The sequence below is a fragment of the Chionomys nivalis genome, chromosome 3 (assembly GCF_950005125.1).
Source record: "Chionomys nivalis chromosome 3, mChiNiv1.1, whole genome shotgun sequence".
Classification (NCBI taxonomy): domain Eukaryota; kingdom Metazoa; phylum Chordata; class Mammalia; order Rodentia; family Cricetidae; genus Chionomys; species Chionomys nivalis.
Window position 1 is genome coordinate 60,247,088 of NC_080088.1, and position 17,529 is coordinate 60,264,616.

At 46.8% G+C, this 17,529-nt stretch overlaps 1 protein-coding gene across 22 annotated transcripts in view; it reads left to right on the forward strand.

Annotated features, from left to right (window-relative positions):
- Positions 1–17,529, forward strand: part of Kalrn (kalirin RhoGEF kinase) — a 615,547-nt gene that overhangs the window by 255,877 nt on the left and 342,141 nt on the right. For all 22 annotated transcript variants that reach the window (XM_057764996.1, XM_057764997.1, XM_057765000.1 and 19 more), the window contains exons 7-9: positions 197–388; positions 3,637–3,768; positions 7,018–7,248. In XM_057764996.1, coding sequence (XP_057620979.1) covers positions 197–388; positions 3,637–3,768; positions 7,018–7,248 — 555 coding nt within the window. The remainder of the gene's footprint in view (positions 1–196; positions 389–3,636; positions 3,769–7,017; positions 7,249–17,529) is intronic.

The window sequence follows — 17,529 nt, forward strand, 5'->3', positions numbered from 1 at the left end:
GAAATGTCTCAGCTTTACAGAAGGACTTTCCTGGGGTCTATCATAGATATGGAAACCAAACCTATTCCAGTCTCTCAGGCTTTTGGATTTGGGTTGTCCCCTTTTCCAGGTACCCCTCTCTCAGCCATGCCCAGTGATGGCTACCTTTTCAGTCTGCCCCACCCCCACTAAGTGTTTACTCTGCCTTGCCTCCTAGAATGCCTACGTCAACATCAACCGCATCATGTCTGTCGCTTCCCGCCTCTCAGAGGCCGGCCATTATGCCTCCCAGCAAATCAAGCAGATCTCCACGCAGTTAGACCAGGAGTGGAAGAGTTTTGCTGCCGCGCTGGATGAACGCAGCACCATCCTGGCCATGTCTGCCGTGTTCCACCAGAAGGCAGAGCAGGTAAGACCCAGAGACCTGTCGTAGATGGTAGTAGTGGGAAGCGTGCAAGAGCAGGGCACGGCAGCACAGGAACATGCGTGCACGCTCTCCACAAACAACCTTAAAGTCCCGCTGAATAGCTTCGGTAATAAGCTTTGTTTTCCATATCTATATATGCTGTGTGTGTGTGTATGTGTGTGTGTACGTGTGTCTCGACTATCTGACTAATGTACTCTGAATGGAGACAAAGGAATGAAAGAAGAGTGCCAACTTGAGGGCAAAGCAGAGGAAACTAATTTTACACGAAGCATTTGTTAGACATTTGCTGTGGGTAATAATAAGTTAGTAATGATGCAATGGGTAGAAATAGCGGTTATGGTTGCTACATGCAGTAGCTGTGTGTGCCCATTTTTACAAAGGGGAACACTGAATTTCAGGGCACATGACCTGCCTTCGAGCCTGTGGTGCGTCAGATGCTGGAGAACCAGTTGTCAGTAACATTGCCATATGTTAAAAGCATCCTTAAAGCTCACCACTTCCTGGGTACTACATCTCAGTATGGTCTATGGTCTTGGGGTTATTTTTATGTTCTCTGTGACTGAAATGCCAAAGAGTTGTGTGCTACTAGCAGGCCCCCCCTTCCCCCTTCACATTCAGTAATGTCACACTGGTAGGCTAAAGTGTTAAAAATGGGAGCGTCTTACATCATGGAAGCCATCAAATGCTGCAGTGCAGGGCTAGATGATCTCCTCTGAAATGTGAGAAAAGGGGAGGGTGAGATTTTGGAGTTACAGTGTGAACAGCACATAAAGTCCAGGAACACCTCTCAGTATTCACACTCAAGTCATCCGGGGCAAGCTGTGGGCTTACTCCTTAACCTAAGGAAAGGCATCACAGCGTTGTGTAGGAGCGACTGAAGCTTGTCACTTACTACCAACTGTAGTTTGGCTGTGGACACAAGCGTTTATCCAAAGCACCTGTGAGAGTGAGAGGCCGCAGGAAACTACAGTAGGAGGCATTGTGTATGTTATTCTCTGTAAAGTGTAGATTACATATTCTTTATATTAATAAAATTTGTAATGTACTCGTGTGTATCAGTACACACACACACACACACACACACACACACACATCCATGTATGTACTAATTGTTAAACGTTTTCTCAAATCCACTGCTAAAATCCTACAGTCTGGGCTGCTGAGGTTTGAAGCCAGAAGTGACTAACATTAAATACCTGTGGTCTTCGAAGTTCCTTTCGTGGCGTACTGGTTAGGTAGCCCACCTGTAAAGGAGTTTCAGACACATAATGGTATCTTAAGTCTCTCCTCCTAACCAGTCCAACAGGGACGGCAACAACATGGAACCATTGAAGGAGCCTTGACTTTGAAGCCAGACATGAGGGTTCTGTACCCAGTCCCCTACTTCCTAAGTTTTGGACATGTCAATGCCACCATTCTAAACTCCTTTCCTCTTCTCTAGTGTGAGCCTATTGTCAATCTCAAGGGCTGCTGGGAGAAGACAGGCTGTGATGGATGGGCTTAGTAAGCCACCTAATATGTTACAATCGGCCGCTGTTACTGCCATGTGTATTTGTTGAACACACTGACCCACCTGTGTTTAGTTCCAACCATAGCTGTCCCCCACTCTGAGATAAATACTTGCTATAAATAAAAACCATAGGCCTACACTTTGATTGGGACCTAGCCACATCTTTTCTTGGAACTAAGTAGTAGCTGGTGCCTTCTTAGGAGCCTAAGGACATTGGTGTCCAGCCTGTTGTCTTCAACTCTATCGTTTGCTCCCTTTGTTCTGGGTTTATCTAGCTAGCAGTGAAGACTTGGTCCCTCCCTCTGTCTCTGGCTTCCTTGCTTTAGCCATATAGGGCCTGCTATAGGACTCCTATGATTAAAACAGGGAAATCCCTCTCTCCTCAGGGGACCCCAGAATGTCCAGGTTCCTCTGTGAAGTACTGAGGGGTAGAACAATAACCCAGTAGGAAGCTTCCCAGTATGTCCCATGTGACACTAAATAGTACTTGGCAGTTCTAGAAGAGATGCCAAGAGATGCCTAAAGACAGAATATAAAACCAAGTGTAGCAGCCAACAGGCCAGGGGCTAAAAACTGACAGATGCCAGGATGAGTGGTCACATATTTGCAGAAGAAAACACAGGGCCAGAACTGAGAGGAACTGCTGGTTTGGGATGTTCTGCCTTGGATTGGTTTGGCTCAAAAGCAAGTTTATTTGTATGTATTTTAGCACAGTTTCCTCAAGTGTTTCCAGTCCTTCAGGGAAAGTCACAACCATGTTTCTCTTTGGTTGGGGCGAAGGAAGGAAGGAAGGAAGGAAGGAAGGAAGGAAGGAAGGAAGGAAGGAAGGAAGGAAGGAAGGAAGGAAGGACTCAAGACTATTTTTTATGTGTTTAATTAGGCGGCTCTTTATTGTCCTCTATGGGCTGTTCTAGGCAATGAGATAATAAGGTATTTAGGCAATTAATTTAAATGGAACTATGTACCCAGGCAAGGGAATCACAGACAGTACCATTCCAGACTGTTGGGTGAAGAATTATTTGACTTTTAAAGGTGAATTTTTTCTACCCAATAAACCTGAATGGTTTTAGATAGCTTGCTGTTTGTGCACGGAGACCCATAGTTTTCCATAGTTGTTAATTTTAATTTTTAAATAATCTGTTGTCTGCTAAGGTCTGTCTGTACACCACATCCCAAGACCCACTACCTCTATAGGAACTGTGCAATCTGCCCTGCTATGTCCCTTCATGTTCAGCCCTCAAGAGCACAGGTCAAATGAAAGTCTTTTTGAGCCTTACTCTGCATACCCTATAGGAGGTGCCAAGGATACTCTTGAGGTGTTCATTGCCTCTCCTTATAATTCCCCGTGCACAGAAAGCACAGCTAGCAAACTCTCATTGCACTGCATTCAACCCCTGCCACATGCCCAAATGGACAAGGAGTGCCCATTATCTGTGGGCTCTAGTGGGCTGTGTAGGTGCCTGTGCTTTGCAGATGTTGCATGGGCACACCCTATTGAACATCCAGATGCCTGGCCCTGCCCAGTTCTTATAAAAACTATACTTTCCAAATGTCTCCTTGGCTGAACTTTGTAGCAGGGGTTAGTTCAGCCTTCTGAAGGTATTTCTGAAGTACCACAATTTCTCCTCATTGCTCCCAAGGTGTCTGGCCCTCTCTGTTGTTTAACTTACTCATTCTCCACCCTGTGCCCCATACCCGCTCACCTGCCACCTCTTTCCAGTTTCTGTCAGGAGTGGATGCCTGGTGCAAGATGTGCAGTGAAGGTGGCCTTCCCTCCGAGATGCAGGACCTGGAGCTGGCCATCCACCATCACCAGTCCTTGTATGAGCAGGTGACCCAGGCCTACACAGAGGTAAGGACCCGAAGGACAATCGTGGGTCTCTGTGTGTTGGCTGACGGGGCTGGAGTGCTGGTGTTTGTGATGTTGAATAACCTGGGTTGGACTTTAAGGAAAGAAAGTTTTCCTGTTTCCAGAGGCGTCCTTAGGAACCTTGACCTGTGAGCTCTGGAGTCTCTAGCCAGGGGCGGATATGGTTTGAGCTTTTACCAGGCCCACTCTGGTGCATTCTGCCCCCTGCACATATATCTGGACATCACTTCACCTTGTGTGGATGGTGAATGTTCTCCTGTGGGAGGGAGGGTGTGAAGAAGCAAGGCTGACTTTTTAGAATCTGATAAAAGAATGTGTAACACCAGTGCTCACACCCCTGTAAACAAACAAACAAACCCGCTGAGCAAATACTCTTTTCTCCTGAAAGAGCCAGAGGAAGTTCCATTGCCTGCAGGAATAGGAAGCTGCCATTCATGCAAAGGGCAAAGTGAAAGGCTCTTCCACTTGAAAAAAAAAAATCAAAGGCGGGAAATGCTGAAGGGTGAAAGGTGAAAATAGGAATTTTGTGGGATACTCCCAAAGGGGCCACATGTACATACGTGTAGACAAACACAAGTATGAATGTCTGCTAGCTAGCCTGAATTCCAAGGAAAAGGTTGAGTGAAAGAGATGGGTGGTTAGGAAGCCAGGTAAAGAGAGCAGTTGATCTCAGATCCGTTGGCCTGTCTCCTCTGGGGCAAGGTCATGGCCATGGCTTCCCACCCTGCCTGCATCTGATTGCTCTGAGAAGGCTGTTGAAGATGCAGTCTTCAGGGCTTTCCTCTAGAGTGAAGAAGAATGCCAGAAACTGGGGATTCTCACCTGTATTTTAATAACTGTTGCTCCAGGTGAGTTTTCATGGTCAGAGGGAGGGTTTTGCCAGAGTGAAGACACTTTGAGTCTTGGACTCCCCGGCTTGTTAGCTGTGTGACCCCTTCTGCATGCTGGACTTTGGGTTCCTCTGTGAAGTGAACCTCTTGAGTAGTGTCAAGCAATGTAAGGATGATGTGTGTCGTGTACCTGCCCAGCTGAGGCCCGACAGCCATGAGGACGACAGATGGGGAAGAGCTTGGTCAGGAGAGGAAGCAGGCAGGGTGCTTTTGAGCTCAATCAAATCTCCTCAGTTCTGAAACAGGTGTCCCTAAGGCTTCATCTTAGGACAGAACTGGGCTTCTACCCGTGCTCTTACCAAAGTAGAGAGCAGATGAGGCTGATGCCTGTAATCACTCATTCATATCCGTGAGGCGACATTCACAGACAGACAAACTGTTGCCCCTCTTCATCTCGAGCTGGAGCTCCTCTAAGCCTCTGCAGTTGTGGAGACTGAGGCATGGAGATGTATAACAGGAGGGGCTGCTTGTTGGGGTTCCCACAGTCGGTAAGCCCCAAAGAAATTACACAGAAGTCTATATTAATGATAAACTGGCCCATTAGCTTAGGCTTTGTATTAACTCTTATATCTTATATTAACTCATTATTCTTATCTATGTTAGCCACATAGCTCAGTACCTTTTTTAGCAGGGTAGGTCACATCTTGCTTCTTCCATGGTCTGGGAAGGACTGGGGAAAGAGCTTCCTTCTTCCCAGAATACTCCTGTTCTCTTTGCCTCGCCTCTACTTTCTGTCTGGTTGTATACTTGCCTATACTCCCTGCCTGGCTACTGGTCGGTCAGCATTTATTTAAAACATGATTGACAGAATACAGACAATTCTCCCATACCAGAGATGGATGTTATGTTGATTCGAATGTCTAGGACTTGGCCCACTGTCTTCACCACCCAGCCCTTGGTAGAGTATTAAGATACAGTGTTTGTTCAGAGTTCCCCATGGAGAACTGCCTTGGCTTTAGCCCTTGGACACCATCTGTTCACATCTCTGGAGGGTATCTCTGCGTTATCTATAAACTGCCGGCCCCTTAGTGATTAACTGAGGAGGTGGGACTGGCGGGCATGGATGGGTGGATGGGGGGATGTGGTACTTTCCTCTTTTGCCTTAACCTAACTCTACTATGTCACTTCTTTTAGCCCCAACAAAATTTTTTGAGCCTTATAAGAAGAACATAGCTGCTTCTGTGCTCTGGAGTCCACCTGAGACTGAGGCAAAGTATGGGCAGGTGCAAGGCTGGGAAGAGCTCCTGGCTCATCACGTAGATGATAGGGAAGCACACTTCTTTCTGCCTTCCCAGCAGGAAAAGAAGGCCATTTCAGCACCACGCTTGCTTCAACTTTGATTCTAATTAAATAAATTTGGAGTTGTAAATTTTCCATCAGTGTTTCCAGTATCCACTGTTTCAAGAGGGAGGGGCACACATTCAATGGGAATTCTGCCAGGCACAGTGGGGGGGGGGCATGGGTATTGATCCTACAAGGCCACTCCCCAGAATGAGCAGTGCCTCTGATTATGGCAGGGTACCAGGGACAGAAATGACAGGGATACAGTACCCACTGCCACCAGCACTGAGGGTGAAGCCGGGGAGTCCAGGAACTTGAGTGGGGTGTCCACAATATAAAGGTCCCTACCCTACTCTGCACCTTCTAGAAAGATGCACTTCAAGAAGGGAGAGAAGAAAGGGTGAAATAACCAATAAAGATCAAAGAAAGAAAGGAAAAGAAATAAAAGAGGAAGGGAGCAAGAGAGGCGGAAGAGATGAAGATAAGAAGATAATCGTGCTGTGTTCTGGGCCCTGTGCACTCTGCGTGTGCTAGCTCATTCCCTTTTACAGACAAGGACACTGAGGACCAGTGCCTTTGTTAGCATGTCTAGAAACTTGGAGCCACGCAGAGGAGGCTGAGGAAGAGGAAGTCGAGAGATTTAGGGCGGCGACACATGTGGCTTTCCTTCTGACATGAAGTTCTGCCAGCTGATGTAGTCAGAGAGTCATTTGAAATACTTAGGAAGCATCCACCATATGACAAGGCACTGTCGTGGACATCAGAGAACAGAGCAGACCCCCTGCCCTGTGCAGTCAGCTATACTTGGAGATGGGAAAGAGGCTTTCACACACAACTGGCCAGTAGTCCTGCAGCCCCTCTCTCCCTCGACCCTGGATGGTCTGTTCTCTAGGCTGTAGACACCATGGCTGGCACACTCCATGGTTGTGATGAGCTTGGTGAGGACTGAGGATATCAGTCCTCTTCAGGACCCCCTTCTTGCCTCTCTCTGACTGACCCTGCTTGTTTTTGCTCTCCCTCGATCAGGGGCTCTTGACCTGAACTTCCTTTTTTTCTGCAGGTCAGCCAGGATGGCAAAGCACTGCTGGACGTCCTGCAGCGTCCCCTGAGTCCTGGGAACTCCGAGTCTCTCACAGCCACAGCCAACTACTCCAAGGCAGTACACCAGGTGCTGGACGTGGTACATGAGGTGCTGCACCACCAGCGGCGGCTTGAGAGCATCTGGCAGCACCGCAAGGTGCGGCTGCACCAGCGGCTGCAGCTATGTGTCTTCCAGCAGGATGTGCAGCAGGTAACAGGCTCAGCGCCCCACGTCCCGTCCCCCATCTCAGGATGCTGGCGAGTGGTTACCAGGCTCGAGGAGGTCTGCGTTGAGAAAGGGAACACTGCAGCTCAGGCCTCAGCTGTCCCTGCACACACCACAGGAGAGGGAAACAAGATAAAAACACACTGGCTTTGTCAATAGCATGCATCGTGCTGAGCAGCTCTAAGTAGTGTTGGGGAGGAGTAGCAACTCCTTGTAGTCGGGTAACACATGTCCTCTTCATGCAGGCAAGGAAGCACTAGACAACTCTGGCGTTGTGGGCTCTACTCTGTGTAAAGTGAACCCATTCCTTGATCAAGGCCAAGGAGAATTGACAGGGTAGGGGTTAGGCGGCATAGGGGCTATTGTGATTTATTGGCAAAACTGGACGTTTGAAACCAATTTATGGCAAGGTTATCAATCCCTGTACATCCCACGGCCAGAGGCCACTTTGGCTTTGTCTGTCTTTTTGTATTATTGTGTTAGGCCCTGTTCTTCCATCACTGCAGATAGTAATGAAATGATTGTTTTTGACTGTAACAATATAGCCATGCCGGAAGTGCCCACTTAGAGGAAATCACCATTCTTTCTCCTTTATACTTTCTATTTCTCTGTCCTTGGGGCCCTGGGAGCTTTGCCCAGAGGCCTCATGTGCTGAGTGGGGGAGCTGGGTAGGACCCGAGATCAAAGCCAAGGTCATGCTCCTCTCACTCTGTTTGGGATGCAGGATGAGTCCCTGGGTGCAAACACCAGCCGACAGACTCCTGTCACCATGTGGGATTTCAGGTCTCTGCACAGGATGTGTCAGCTCACTCTCCTTCCACTCTCCTGCGGGAGGGAGTATAATACAGAAAGAGCAAGAAAGCATGAGAGAGTGAGAGCCTGGTTACATGTCTTCACAGCTGCTGTTGGCAGGAGCCTGGTACTAGGTGCCCAAGGTGGACAGGCAGGCGAGGGAGTGTCCCCACCATTGTTACACATTCTGGGAGTTGGCATAAGTACAGGGACCTTCAGGATTACCCTTCCTTCTTGGGCTCCCCTGACTCCCATGTGGCAACCCTTCCTGACTGACGTGTGATAGAGTCATCATAAGGATATGTCAGTCCCCTGGGGTGAGCATGGCTGGTGTGTCAATCAACTTTGAGAGGTGGGACTGGCAGGAAGGGAGAAGCAGACGAGGCAGCTGCCTGCTCACGCCATCTGGAACTGTCCAGATAAATTCATCACCCAGAGCTCAGAGATCAGAGAAGCCGTCTGACCTGCAAGCGAGACAGATGAGTGCGGAGCCAGGCCAGCCTCGCAGGAACAAAAGAGGGATGTGGCTACTTTCATAAACTCGCTGTGACTCGCCGAGATAATAATGGCCACTAGTTCAAGTGGGATGGTGTGCGGGCTCCTCGTCATCCTCCTGCCGTGACACAGGCAGGCCTCTGGAGAGCTGCAGGACAGCTATGGGAGGGAAGCATGTCACACTCGGATTCTTACAGATCTGTAGTCATCAGACCTTCTTGTAGCCATGTGACATCTATACTATAAGGAAGAAAAAGTAATAGGATGCATATATGGCCATTCTATGATATCTTAAAAATAAGTGTCTCTGTTTATTGTATTGTTGGCAAAGTAGAAAAGCAGATGTAAGATCAGGGGGTTGGTGTGAGAGGGGCTTGGATATTTCATAAACACTGGAGTCTCAGAAGGGTCAACTCCACTGCTTTCAGGGTATGTAAGTGTGACTTTTGAGAGTATAGCTCTTCACTCATCATCCCACTTGCTTCATCATTGGCTCACTCATTTATTCTCTGTACATATAGACATGCATGGAGGTGGGAGAAACCTGGAGGGGGAAGAAATCTATTGGTGCGTCTCAATTGCTTACCTGACATCCATCTGGACTGTGTTTCAAAAGGCAACTGAACTCACATGCTTGAGGGTTGGGGTGATGGGTGCCATCTTCGGTCTGTTGACTCCCAACCTTTCATGAGCCATCCTAGTTTGGGGATGTAGACCGCTCAGGTTATTTCCTTGCTTGGGTCTGGTGTGGGCGTATATGCCTGTAATTCTAGCACTTAAGATGAGGAATTTTAGGTCATCTTGGGCTACATAGTGAGTTCAAGGCCTGCTTGAACTACATGAGGCTCAGTCTCCAGAAATACAATCTTGATAGCATACTCACCATCGAATCACACCATCATTTAAGAATCGTCTGTGCCCTGTTTGTGCCAGGCTGCTCAAGAGCAGAGATCTGGATTTCTTTCTTTCTGATTTCTTTATAGCTTTTAGCTGTGTCTACATGAAACTGGGCTTCTCTTTGTGCTTGAAGAATTGACCAGGTATTTTAGAGAACCCCCTCCACCTGCTTCTGTTGAGTGAATAGAAGCTCTCCCTCACCCATGCAGTGTTAGTTTTATTGGTGAATGTGGAACCAGCCTACAAGAACTGTGATATAACATCTTGAGGTTCTTGGTGTTCCTGGCCCAGACTGAGGACACAGGGGATACAATCTCAGTGCTCATTGCATCCCATGATGCTCACTGATTAGTCAAGAAGTTCAGGTCTCTTTCATGGGTCCAGAATGAACTAAATACTGCTGAGATACCTGGTCGGGTAATTAGGATGATACAAGAAAATACAAAGAACAGATCTAGTAGAGCATGGCACCACGTGGAGTAAATAAGTATTCCTGGAACAGTTCAGGCAATGGTGGGAGAAGTCAGGATCAGTGTCTTAAAGGAAGAGAGAGTACTTAGTCTGGACCCAAGATACCTAAGCACATTTAGGATCCAGAGATGTTTTCTCGGGAGCCTGCATGGGAGGCTCCTGTGCAGCTGTCATCAGCCGGGGCAATGCAGAGTTGGCAGACACCAGTGCAGGCTCGGGAGTCAGCAAATCCTGTTCTGAACATGTCTTGCCTCTGTGGCCAGCAGGACATAGACAAACTACTGCATCTCATGATGCTTCTGGGTTTTTGTTTTTCTCCCATCTCTAAATCAGGACCAGTAACAATAGTACCTTCCTCATGGCACAGAATGCAAACATAGTGCCTGCCTAGCACAAACTAGCACATTCTCTCTCCTGGTCCTTGGGTGCCCCCTGGTGCTTGTGCTGTTGGGGACTCCCCAGCGTCTGTCATGTGGGTTGTCTGATAAAGATTCCATTTCATTCCACGACTAAATCTCAAAACTCTCAATGCCGGAAAAGACAGCCAGTAAAACTTGCTGTATAGTTGAGGGAATTGAGTCCCAGAGATGTGAAGTGACTTGGTTATAACCACACAGCCATTTAATAATAGTGCCAGGACCAGAAAGTAGGCCATGTGATCCATATTCCAGGTGCCCTAGGAAAAGCCTCAGGAGAGACACAGAAAGTCATAAAATAAGACTAGGGGAGACAGAAAGATGCACATTATACAGGGGAAGGCAGGACACATATCCCAGGCAAAGACAGAGATAGACAGTGAGCAAAGGGAGGGGAACAGACTTAACCATGGAAGGCATTAAAATGGGTGTAGCTGGAGAGGAAGGTGAAATGAAGTGTAAAATGGGGAGACAGACAAAAGAAAGAGCTAGAAATCCCCAGTGGAATAATGGAGAGCAAGCCAGCCTCTGCCATCTGCCCCCACTGACATTTTTGAAGTTAGATCTTGCCCAGGTAGGAATATTTTGTCCTTTAATGCTTGAAGTAAGAGTAAAGCGGAAATATATAATCCAAAGATGTCGGTGGAAGAGATCCTATTTGAAACACCTGCTTCCAGAAATGGCCTGCCTCCCTTCTCCTGCCTCCCTTCTCCTGGCCCCAACAGGTGTCTTCTCAGCTTCCTTTCTCCCTGCTGGGGGAGGTGAATGCTGGAACTTCATCTTAAAGGTATAATGGAGTTGGATTCATTAAACTGAAGAAAGCGAAGGATGTCTGCTGTGCAATTAGTATGGAATATTTTTCAGACCTGGTTTTGTTTTTCCGTTTAGTGTAGAACAATATTGTGCAACAGCAATAAAAGCACTCCGTGACAGCATCACCCATTCTCTACCCTGAGCCTTTTATGGTGCTGACACTCCTCTGGCTTCCCGTGTATGCAAACGGCCAGTTCCAAGCCCACATAGACCTCATACGGCTGGAAGGAACAAGGAGTAACTAGACATTTATTCTTTCTAGGAGAAGTAAATTGCTTGTGTGTTTTCATGGTCAGAGAAACTGTTTTGGGAACAACGCAGCAGGTCATCCTGCTCAGCCTTCCCTTCTTCCTCGCCAGCTTTTGTTTCAAATGGTGACTCTCTGAACTTTCTAAAGGTGTCTTTATACTATAAAGCAGTTTTTGGGGGGAATGTTTACTGTACGCAAGTCTCTGTGCTAGAAGTTTGAAGCATCTACACTGGAGAGAGGACGTGTGCACCTTAGGACTTACTAGTGGCATGCGTTCAGGCCAGACAGCAAAAGAATGACGGCCTGGTAGAGACCAGCAGAGTTCCCTCTGGTGGGGATGAGAGGTACACTCTTCTTGGTGCATAGGCAGGCAGAACAGGAATAGGAAGTCTGGCTAAATGCCTACCGCCAGCTGGAAGAAGGTGGGTCGTCTGTTCACAGTGTCATGAATGGGGCAATGGCACCTTTGAGGCTCCTATGGCCTCCCCTAAAAAGAGCATCTTGTTATTAAGCATCCACTCCTATGAGGTAACAGGAGTGGCAGCAAGATCTAGCTTGCTTGGCAGCAACATTCAGAATTGATGAAAAGTACTATTAGCACCAGACTTCCTGAACTGCGAGGGAATCTTCCTGCATTAATTTTCCTGGTGCCTCATGTGGAAAATTATAGATTTTACTTTGTTGACTTTGTTTGCAAAGAAAAAAATGCCTGAGATTTATGAGTGTTCAATTCCAGATAACCAGCCATTTACCAACCGCAGTGACTGTAGCTCTTTAATCAGATGAAACCAGTTTGGCCGTTGAATAATCCAATTGGCAGTATTATGTAATAAAAGATGAATAAAAAGTGAGTATTGCAGGTTGCCTTGAGAATGATCAGCAACAACAAAAGGGGGGACCAAAACATGGTGATCTGGAAACTAACTTTTCCTATAGAAGAAAAGATTGACATCTAGGAATGAGAGGCCCACACACCTTGTGCACACAGCCAGCTCTCAGGACGCACATCTGAGGAACCATCTTCAGAACTTGAAATGTACTTCTTTATGATAAGAGCATTGGGAGAAATTCAAACATCAAAAGAAAGATTAGATCCAACCCTTGAGACTGAACTGTTTATAAAAGCTGCATTGTTCAGAGCTCAGAGTTCATCGGCTCTAAGAGGAAGTATGATTGGACATCTAATCCCTTCACTTGCTTTCTCCTAGTTAATCTCCCAGCACCATGAGGCAGGTGGCAGTTTGGTCCCCATCTTTCTGAGGAGGAGACCGAGGTCAAGTACACTCACTTCTTTCTGATCCAACGCCTGCTGGCAGAGCCCAGCCTCAAGCCCAAGTTAACCTGACATCAGGGCTCGTGCTGTTAGCCTCTCCGCTGCAGGGGGTGGGAGTCAGACACAGCCCAGGCCAAGCGGCTAGAACGTCACTGACCAAACAGCCCTGCTGGAGCGCTTGGTTCCACAGGAAGAGATTTTCCCAATGTTGTGCAGCTACTGACAGCCTCAGATTGACCCTCAAACTGTCTGTACCACAAAAACAGTCAAACGCATGCCTTGACCCTGTTCCTTGTGTCCTGTCATTTAAGAACCGCTCTCTACACCTATTTATCTATACTAGAAATTATCCCAAACACCCACTCCCAATTCTTGTTTTTCAGTCAGTGATGTCAACTCAGCCTTGGTGAGGCTTTCCTTTGTAGCATAGATTTGAATACTACCCACGTGCCTGTGGCAGTAATTAGCAGTTTATTTCTCACTTAAATTTTTAATGGTGATAATCCACTCATCAAGATATTTTCAGGTAAAAAATACATGATTTTTTTTAGGCAGAATGAAAACCCAGCCAGAGTACCAGCAGGCTTCGCTGAACCTGAGGCAGGAGGGAAGGTGGGCAGTCACTTTCTGATTGGAGTGAAGATAGGGATATTTCCATCTCTGGGTGTCCTCATCCTAGCGGACATGCTCCATCCTTTTCCCCTATAGGAGGAGGCAGTGGGTACCTCTCCTCTCTTCTTAGTCTCTGCAGGTTAGAGGCTGGCTGCTTGTATGTGCATATCCCTCTTCTGGGAATTTCATGGTTCTCTCCTACCCTTTCCTTCTGGATTCCTATTTTCCATCATACACCCAACCTGCCCTTCTCCCCTCCCCACCACAGCCTTCTTCCATGTGTGTGCTTGTGTACATTCATGTGTGTGTGCATGCACATGTGCTTGTGTGTGCATGCATGAGTGTGTATGTGTGTGCTTGCATGTGCATGTATATGTGTGCATGCTCATGTGCTTGTATGTGCATGCATACATGCCATGCGTGTGCATGTGTGTGCGCTCACGTGCTTGCATGTGCGTGCGTGCGTGTGTGTGTGTGTGTGTGTGTGTGTGTGTGTGTGTGTTAGTGAAAACTCTATTCTGACTGGAGTGATTCTCCCAAGATGAGGATTTGCAAGGAAGGCCCAGCACTTCTGCTGTGTTCAGGAAAAGTTGGTTGGAGGATGGGAGATGGTGAGAGGAAGAAGTCTCTTTGGAGGGGGTTGCTGACCCTTTAGACTTCCCTGATGCATCTTTACTATCTTCAATATATTTTTAATTATGCTTGTAAGTAATGAGAAAGCCATTCTTCAGGGTCACCTCCCGTGCTTAGCACATCCTCAGGCCTTAACATGCTAATTCTAGGGCACTGAGAACCAGGCTAAAGGAGTCCTGCTACTCACAGGGAATTATGGGAGGACTGTGAGCAGAGGAGAAGCAAAGTCAGAGTGAACTTAGGTAATCTGATAGGTGGACTGTGTAGTGGGGAGTAGGGGGAGAGTGGGGAGTTACAGTAATGGAATGTGGCAAGTGTGAGTGAAGATAGTTGGCTTCTGTGGGTCTGAAAGCATTTATGTGAAAATTACTAAAATGTGCTGTTTATATATGTGTGTGTGTGTGTGTGTGTGCATGTATGTATACACACACAAAGGAGTTGTCAGGTGTGCATATGGAACTGTGTTTCTCAAAGTTTGGTCCTTGGGTTTTGGCACTGACGTCAGCTGAGCAGAGTGAGGATGGTTGTCAGGCACCCTGTGGGAGATAATTCCACATTTTTTCATTCAGAATCTGGAGGTGAGTGGCGCCTCTATTTTAAAAGAATCCCAGAGCTGCTGACAACAGTTTCAAGCCTTTCTGGGAAGAAGGGGGAATCTATAAACTGGCACCAGACCGAGGAGAGTCCTTCAAAGAAGTTGTAGGTGCCCCAGCTTCAGTTCTCCCTAGGGAAAGAGGTACAGGATGTCTGGGATGCCAAGGCCCCCACTGAGGAAGACTGAGACTTGAGGTCCTCGGGCTCTCGGCTGCCTTCTGCCTGGCAAGGACCTGTCAGTAGGAAGAACTGCAGCTCTCAGGGGAAGGACAGGACAGATTGAGTGCCTGCTAACGAACCTTAGTTCAGCCCACCTGGAAAAAAATGGTGGTTTCTCCTGCCATTGTGTGACATTTATTTTGATCATACTTGTTTCAAATAGAGGAAAAAAAAAGTGAGTGACGGGCAATTGAGCACTTGAAGTGACTCCTGCCTGCTCTCCAGTCTCAGCCTGACTGTTCTCCGTTGGAAACAGTGCACAGTGTACTATGTGAATAGACGAGAATGGTGACCCGATGGGCTCTCCCGGGCGCTCTTGCACACTGTGTGTACTTGAGACTTTAACAACAAAATATGTTCCTGATGCCTGCCGGTGCATAATCGCTTCAGATGGCTTTCTGGGTGGATGGGTGGGGAGCTGGGGCACTGGCACATAGGAGTTGGGAGGAAGGAATTCTTTGGTATACTAGAAGCCCTTATTTTACCATGGACCAATTGAATATGCAAACTTAAAAGCCTATTTTGAATAAGGTAATTTATCAGAGAAAGCCAGATAAGGGGTCACAGGGTTGGGATTCTGATTCTATATTTGATTGCAAAAGGCACCCATCTCCTTTCAGGATTGTTGCCTCTGTCCATGTAGGATGTGGTAAAATAATGTTTCTTTTAGTTCACTTGTTCATTTATTTAGCATTTGAAAACACAGCAATGAGCTAAACAAAGCCCTTGCCCTCATGGAGTTCATGTGGGTGGAAATGAAACGGCTCAAACTAAACAGACACGTATGTGTTACACAGCCGTAGTGAATGATTATAGGAATAAAGAGCTGAATAAAAACACTTAAGGATGGGTTTGAGAAGAGGGTCCAGGTGTGTCCAACAGGACTACAAAGCCCTTGTCACCAAGAATACTCTCTTTAGTTCAGTTTTGTTTATGGCCACTGATCAGTGATAATCAATAGTTTCCTTCAAAAGGTTATTTCCCTCCTCCTTGGCTACTAGAAGACTGCCTCCTGCCCTGAAGAACATTTCCTCTTGATTGTATGTTAGCTGGAACAAACACAACTAGACAGAAAGAAACGGGTGATTGAGAAACCATGTATAACTGGTCCCCAGATCTGGCTCAGGATGTGAACGTCTCTTAGAAAAGGCTGTTCTGGGCAAACACTTATTTCTGGTTGAAATGCCAGGGCAGGAGAATGGAGCAAGAATTTTTTTTTTTTTTTTACAAGTTGTTATTAGACTGTCTCGTTGTTGACGTGTGAGACCAGGCTACTCTAGTGACTAAACAAAATTAGGCTTGGAGTGGCTCAACAGAGAGAGCAGAAACCGCAGTTACAGATGTGTGTGGCAACCTGTGGCCATAAATGTTTATCACCCACCCCCTAAGCAGGAGGAGCAAGCAAGGGTGTTGTGTGGTGGAGGAAGAGGAGGACCAGATTCAGTGTGAACACCTCAAATTTCTTCCATTCTCCTAGGAACTACCTGTCAGGTGGGGCGGTGACAGGGGACAGAGAAACACAAAGAAGCAAATTTGAATACAGACTGTGAACAGTAGGGATATGAAGGATGTTCACATCCACCCCCAAAGGTCAATAGGGGACGCATCATTTTGAATATAGTCTAGTTGGGAATATACCAAGAAACCACGATGTGTTCAGTGATGGCCTGGGCTGAATCTTGGAATTATGAGGAGGTTGCAATCCCATGGGAAAGACAGGCCTTTGGGCCATAATTGTGAAGGGTTTTTTCCTATGTGTATTTTTATTTTAATTTTTGCTCATACAAAGTAATAGGTTTCATGATGGTATTTTCATACCTGTGTGGCCTTATACTTCATTCCAATTAGTAATTGTAGTTTGAACAGAATCAAAGCATTTGGTATGGTAATACCAAATGGTATGTATGGTAGTACATGCCCATAATCCCAGGATGTGGGGGATGGGGCAGAAAGATCCAAAATTCAAGGACAGCCTTAAGTATATCTTGAGTTTGAGGCCAGTCTGGCAAGATGACTTTGTCTCGGAAACAACAATAGCAAAACTCACCAAGTCATAGAAAGGCAAGAGCCACTTACCTTGGAGAGGTTAACACTAGGAACAAAACTCTAGAGAGCAGGGTTTGGAGAGGTAAGACAGAATTTTACTAGCCAGTTGAGAGTGAGCAGGGCCTTCACAGATGTTTGGGCTTATGTGCCGGGTTAATGAGACTCTCAAAGTTCCACCACAGTCAAGAACACAGGCATCAATTCCACTTAAGTCTGAGGCTGTGTTTTTAAAATGAATTTAGTGTTCCCTCTTTTTTTATTTTTTTAATGGCACCCCATACATTAATGCTGTATCATTTATTTTTAACCCTTAGCATATAAATTACATCTTCGAAACCAGAGGCACAGCTTGCCACATCAGATTGACAGTTGTCACTAGAGGATGTTTTCCACTCAAGTTCAGGGTGGCAACGGTCACTGTCATTTATGAACATACCAGTGCATGCGTGCAGAGAGAGATCCTAGGAAGTCAGCGTCTCAGAGCTAGCCTGCCTTGTTCCTTTGATTGTGTCCAGTGACTGCCTCCCTCTGTTCCCAGCAATCTGTGCCCCTGGGGATCAACCTTACTGCTTTCTTCTCTGTCACCACCACGTCCAGCCACACAGTCCTGGCCATGGTTTTTTTCCAAATCTAAGCCTCATCAGAATTTGAACTTTTGTCTCATTTTCCCACCTCTTCTCAAGCTTCCCTCTGGTTGATTTTCCATGATCAAAGCCATAGCTTTCCCATGGGGATCTGATGGCGTCTCTCCTCGC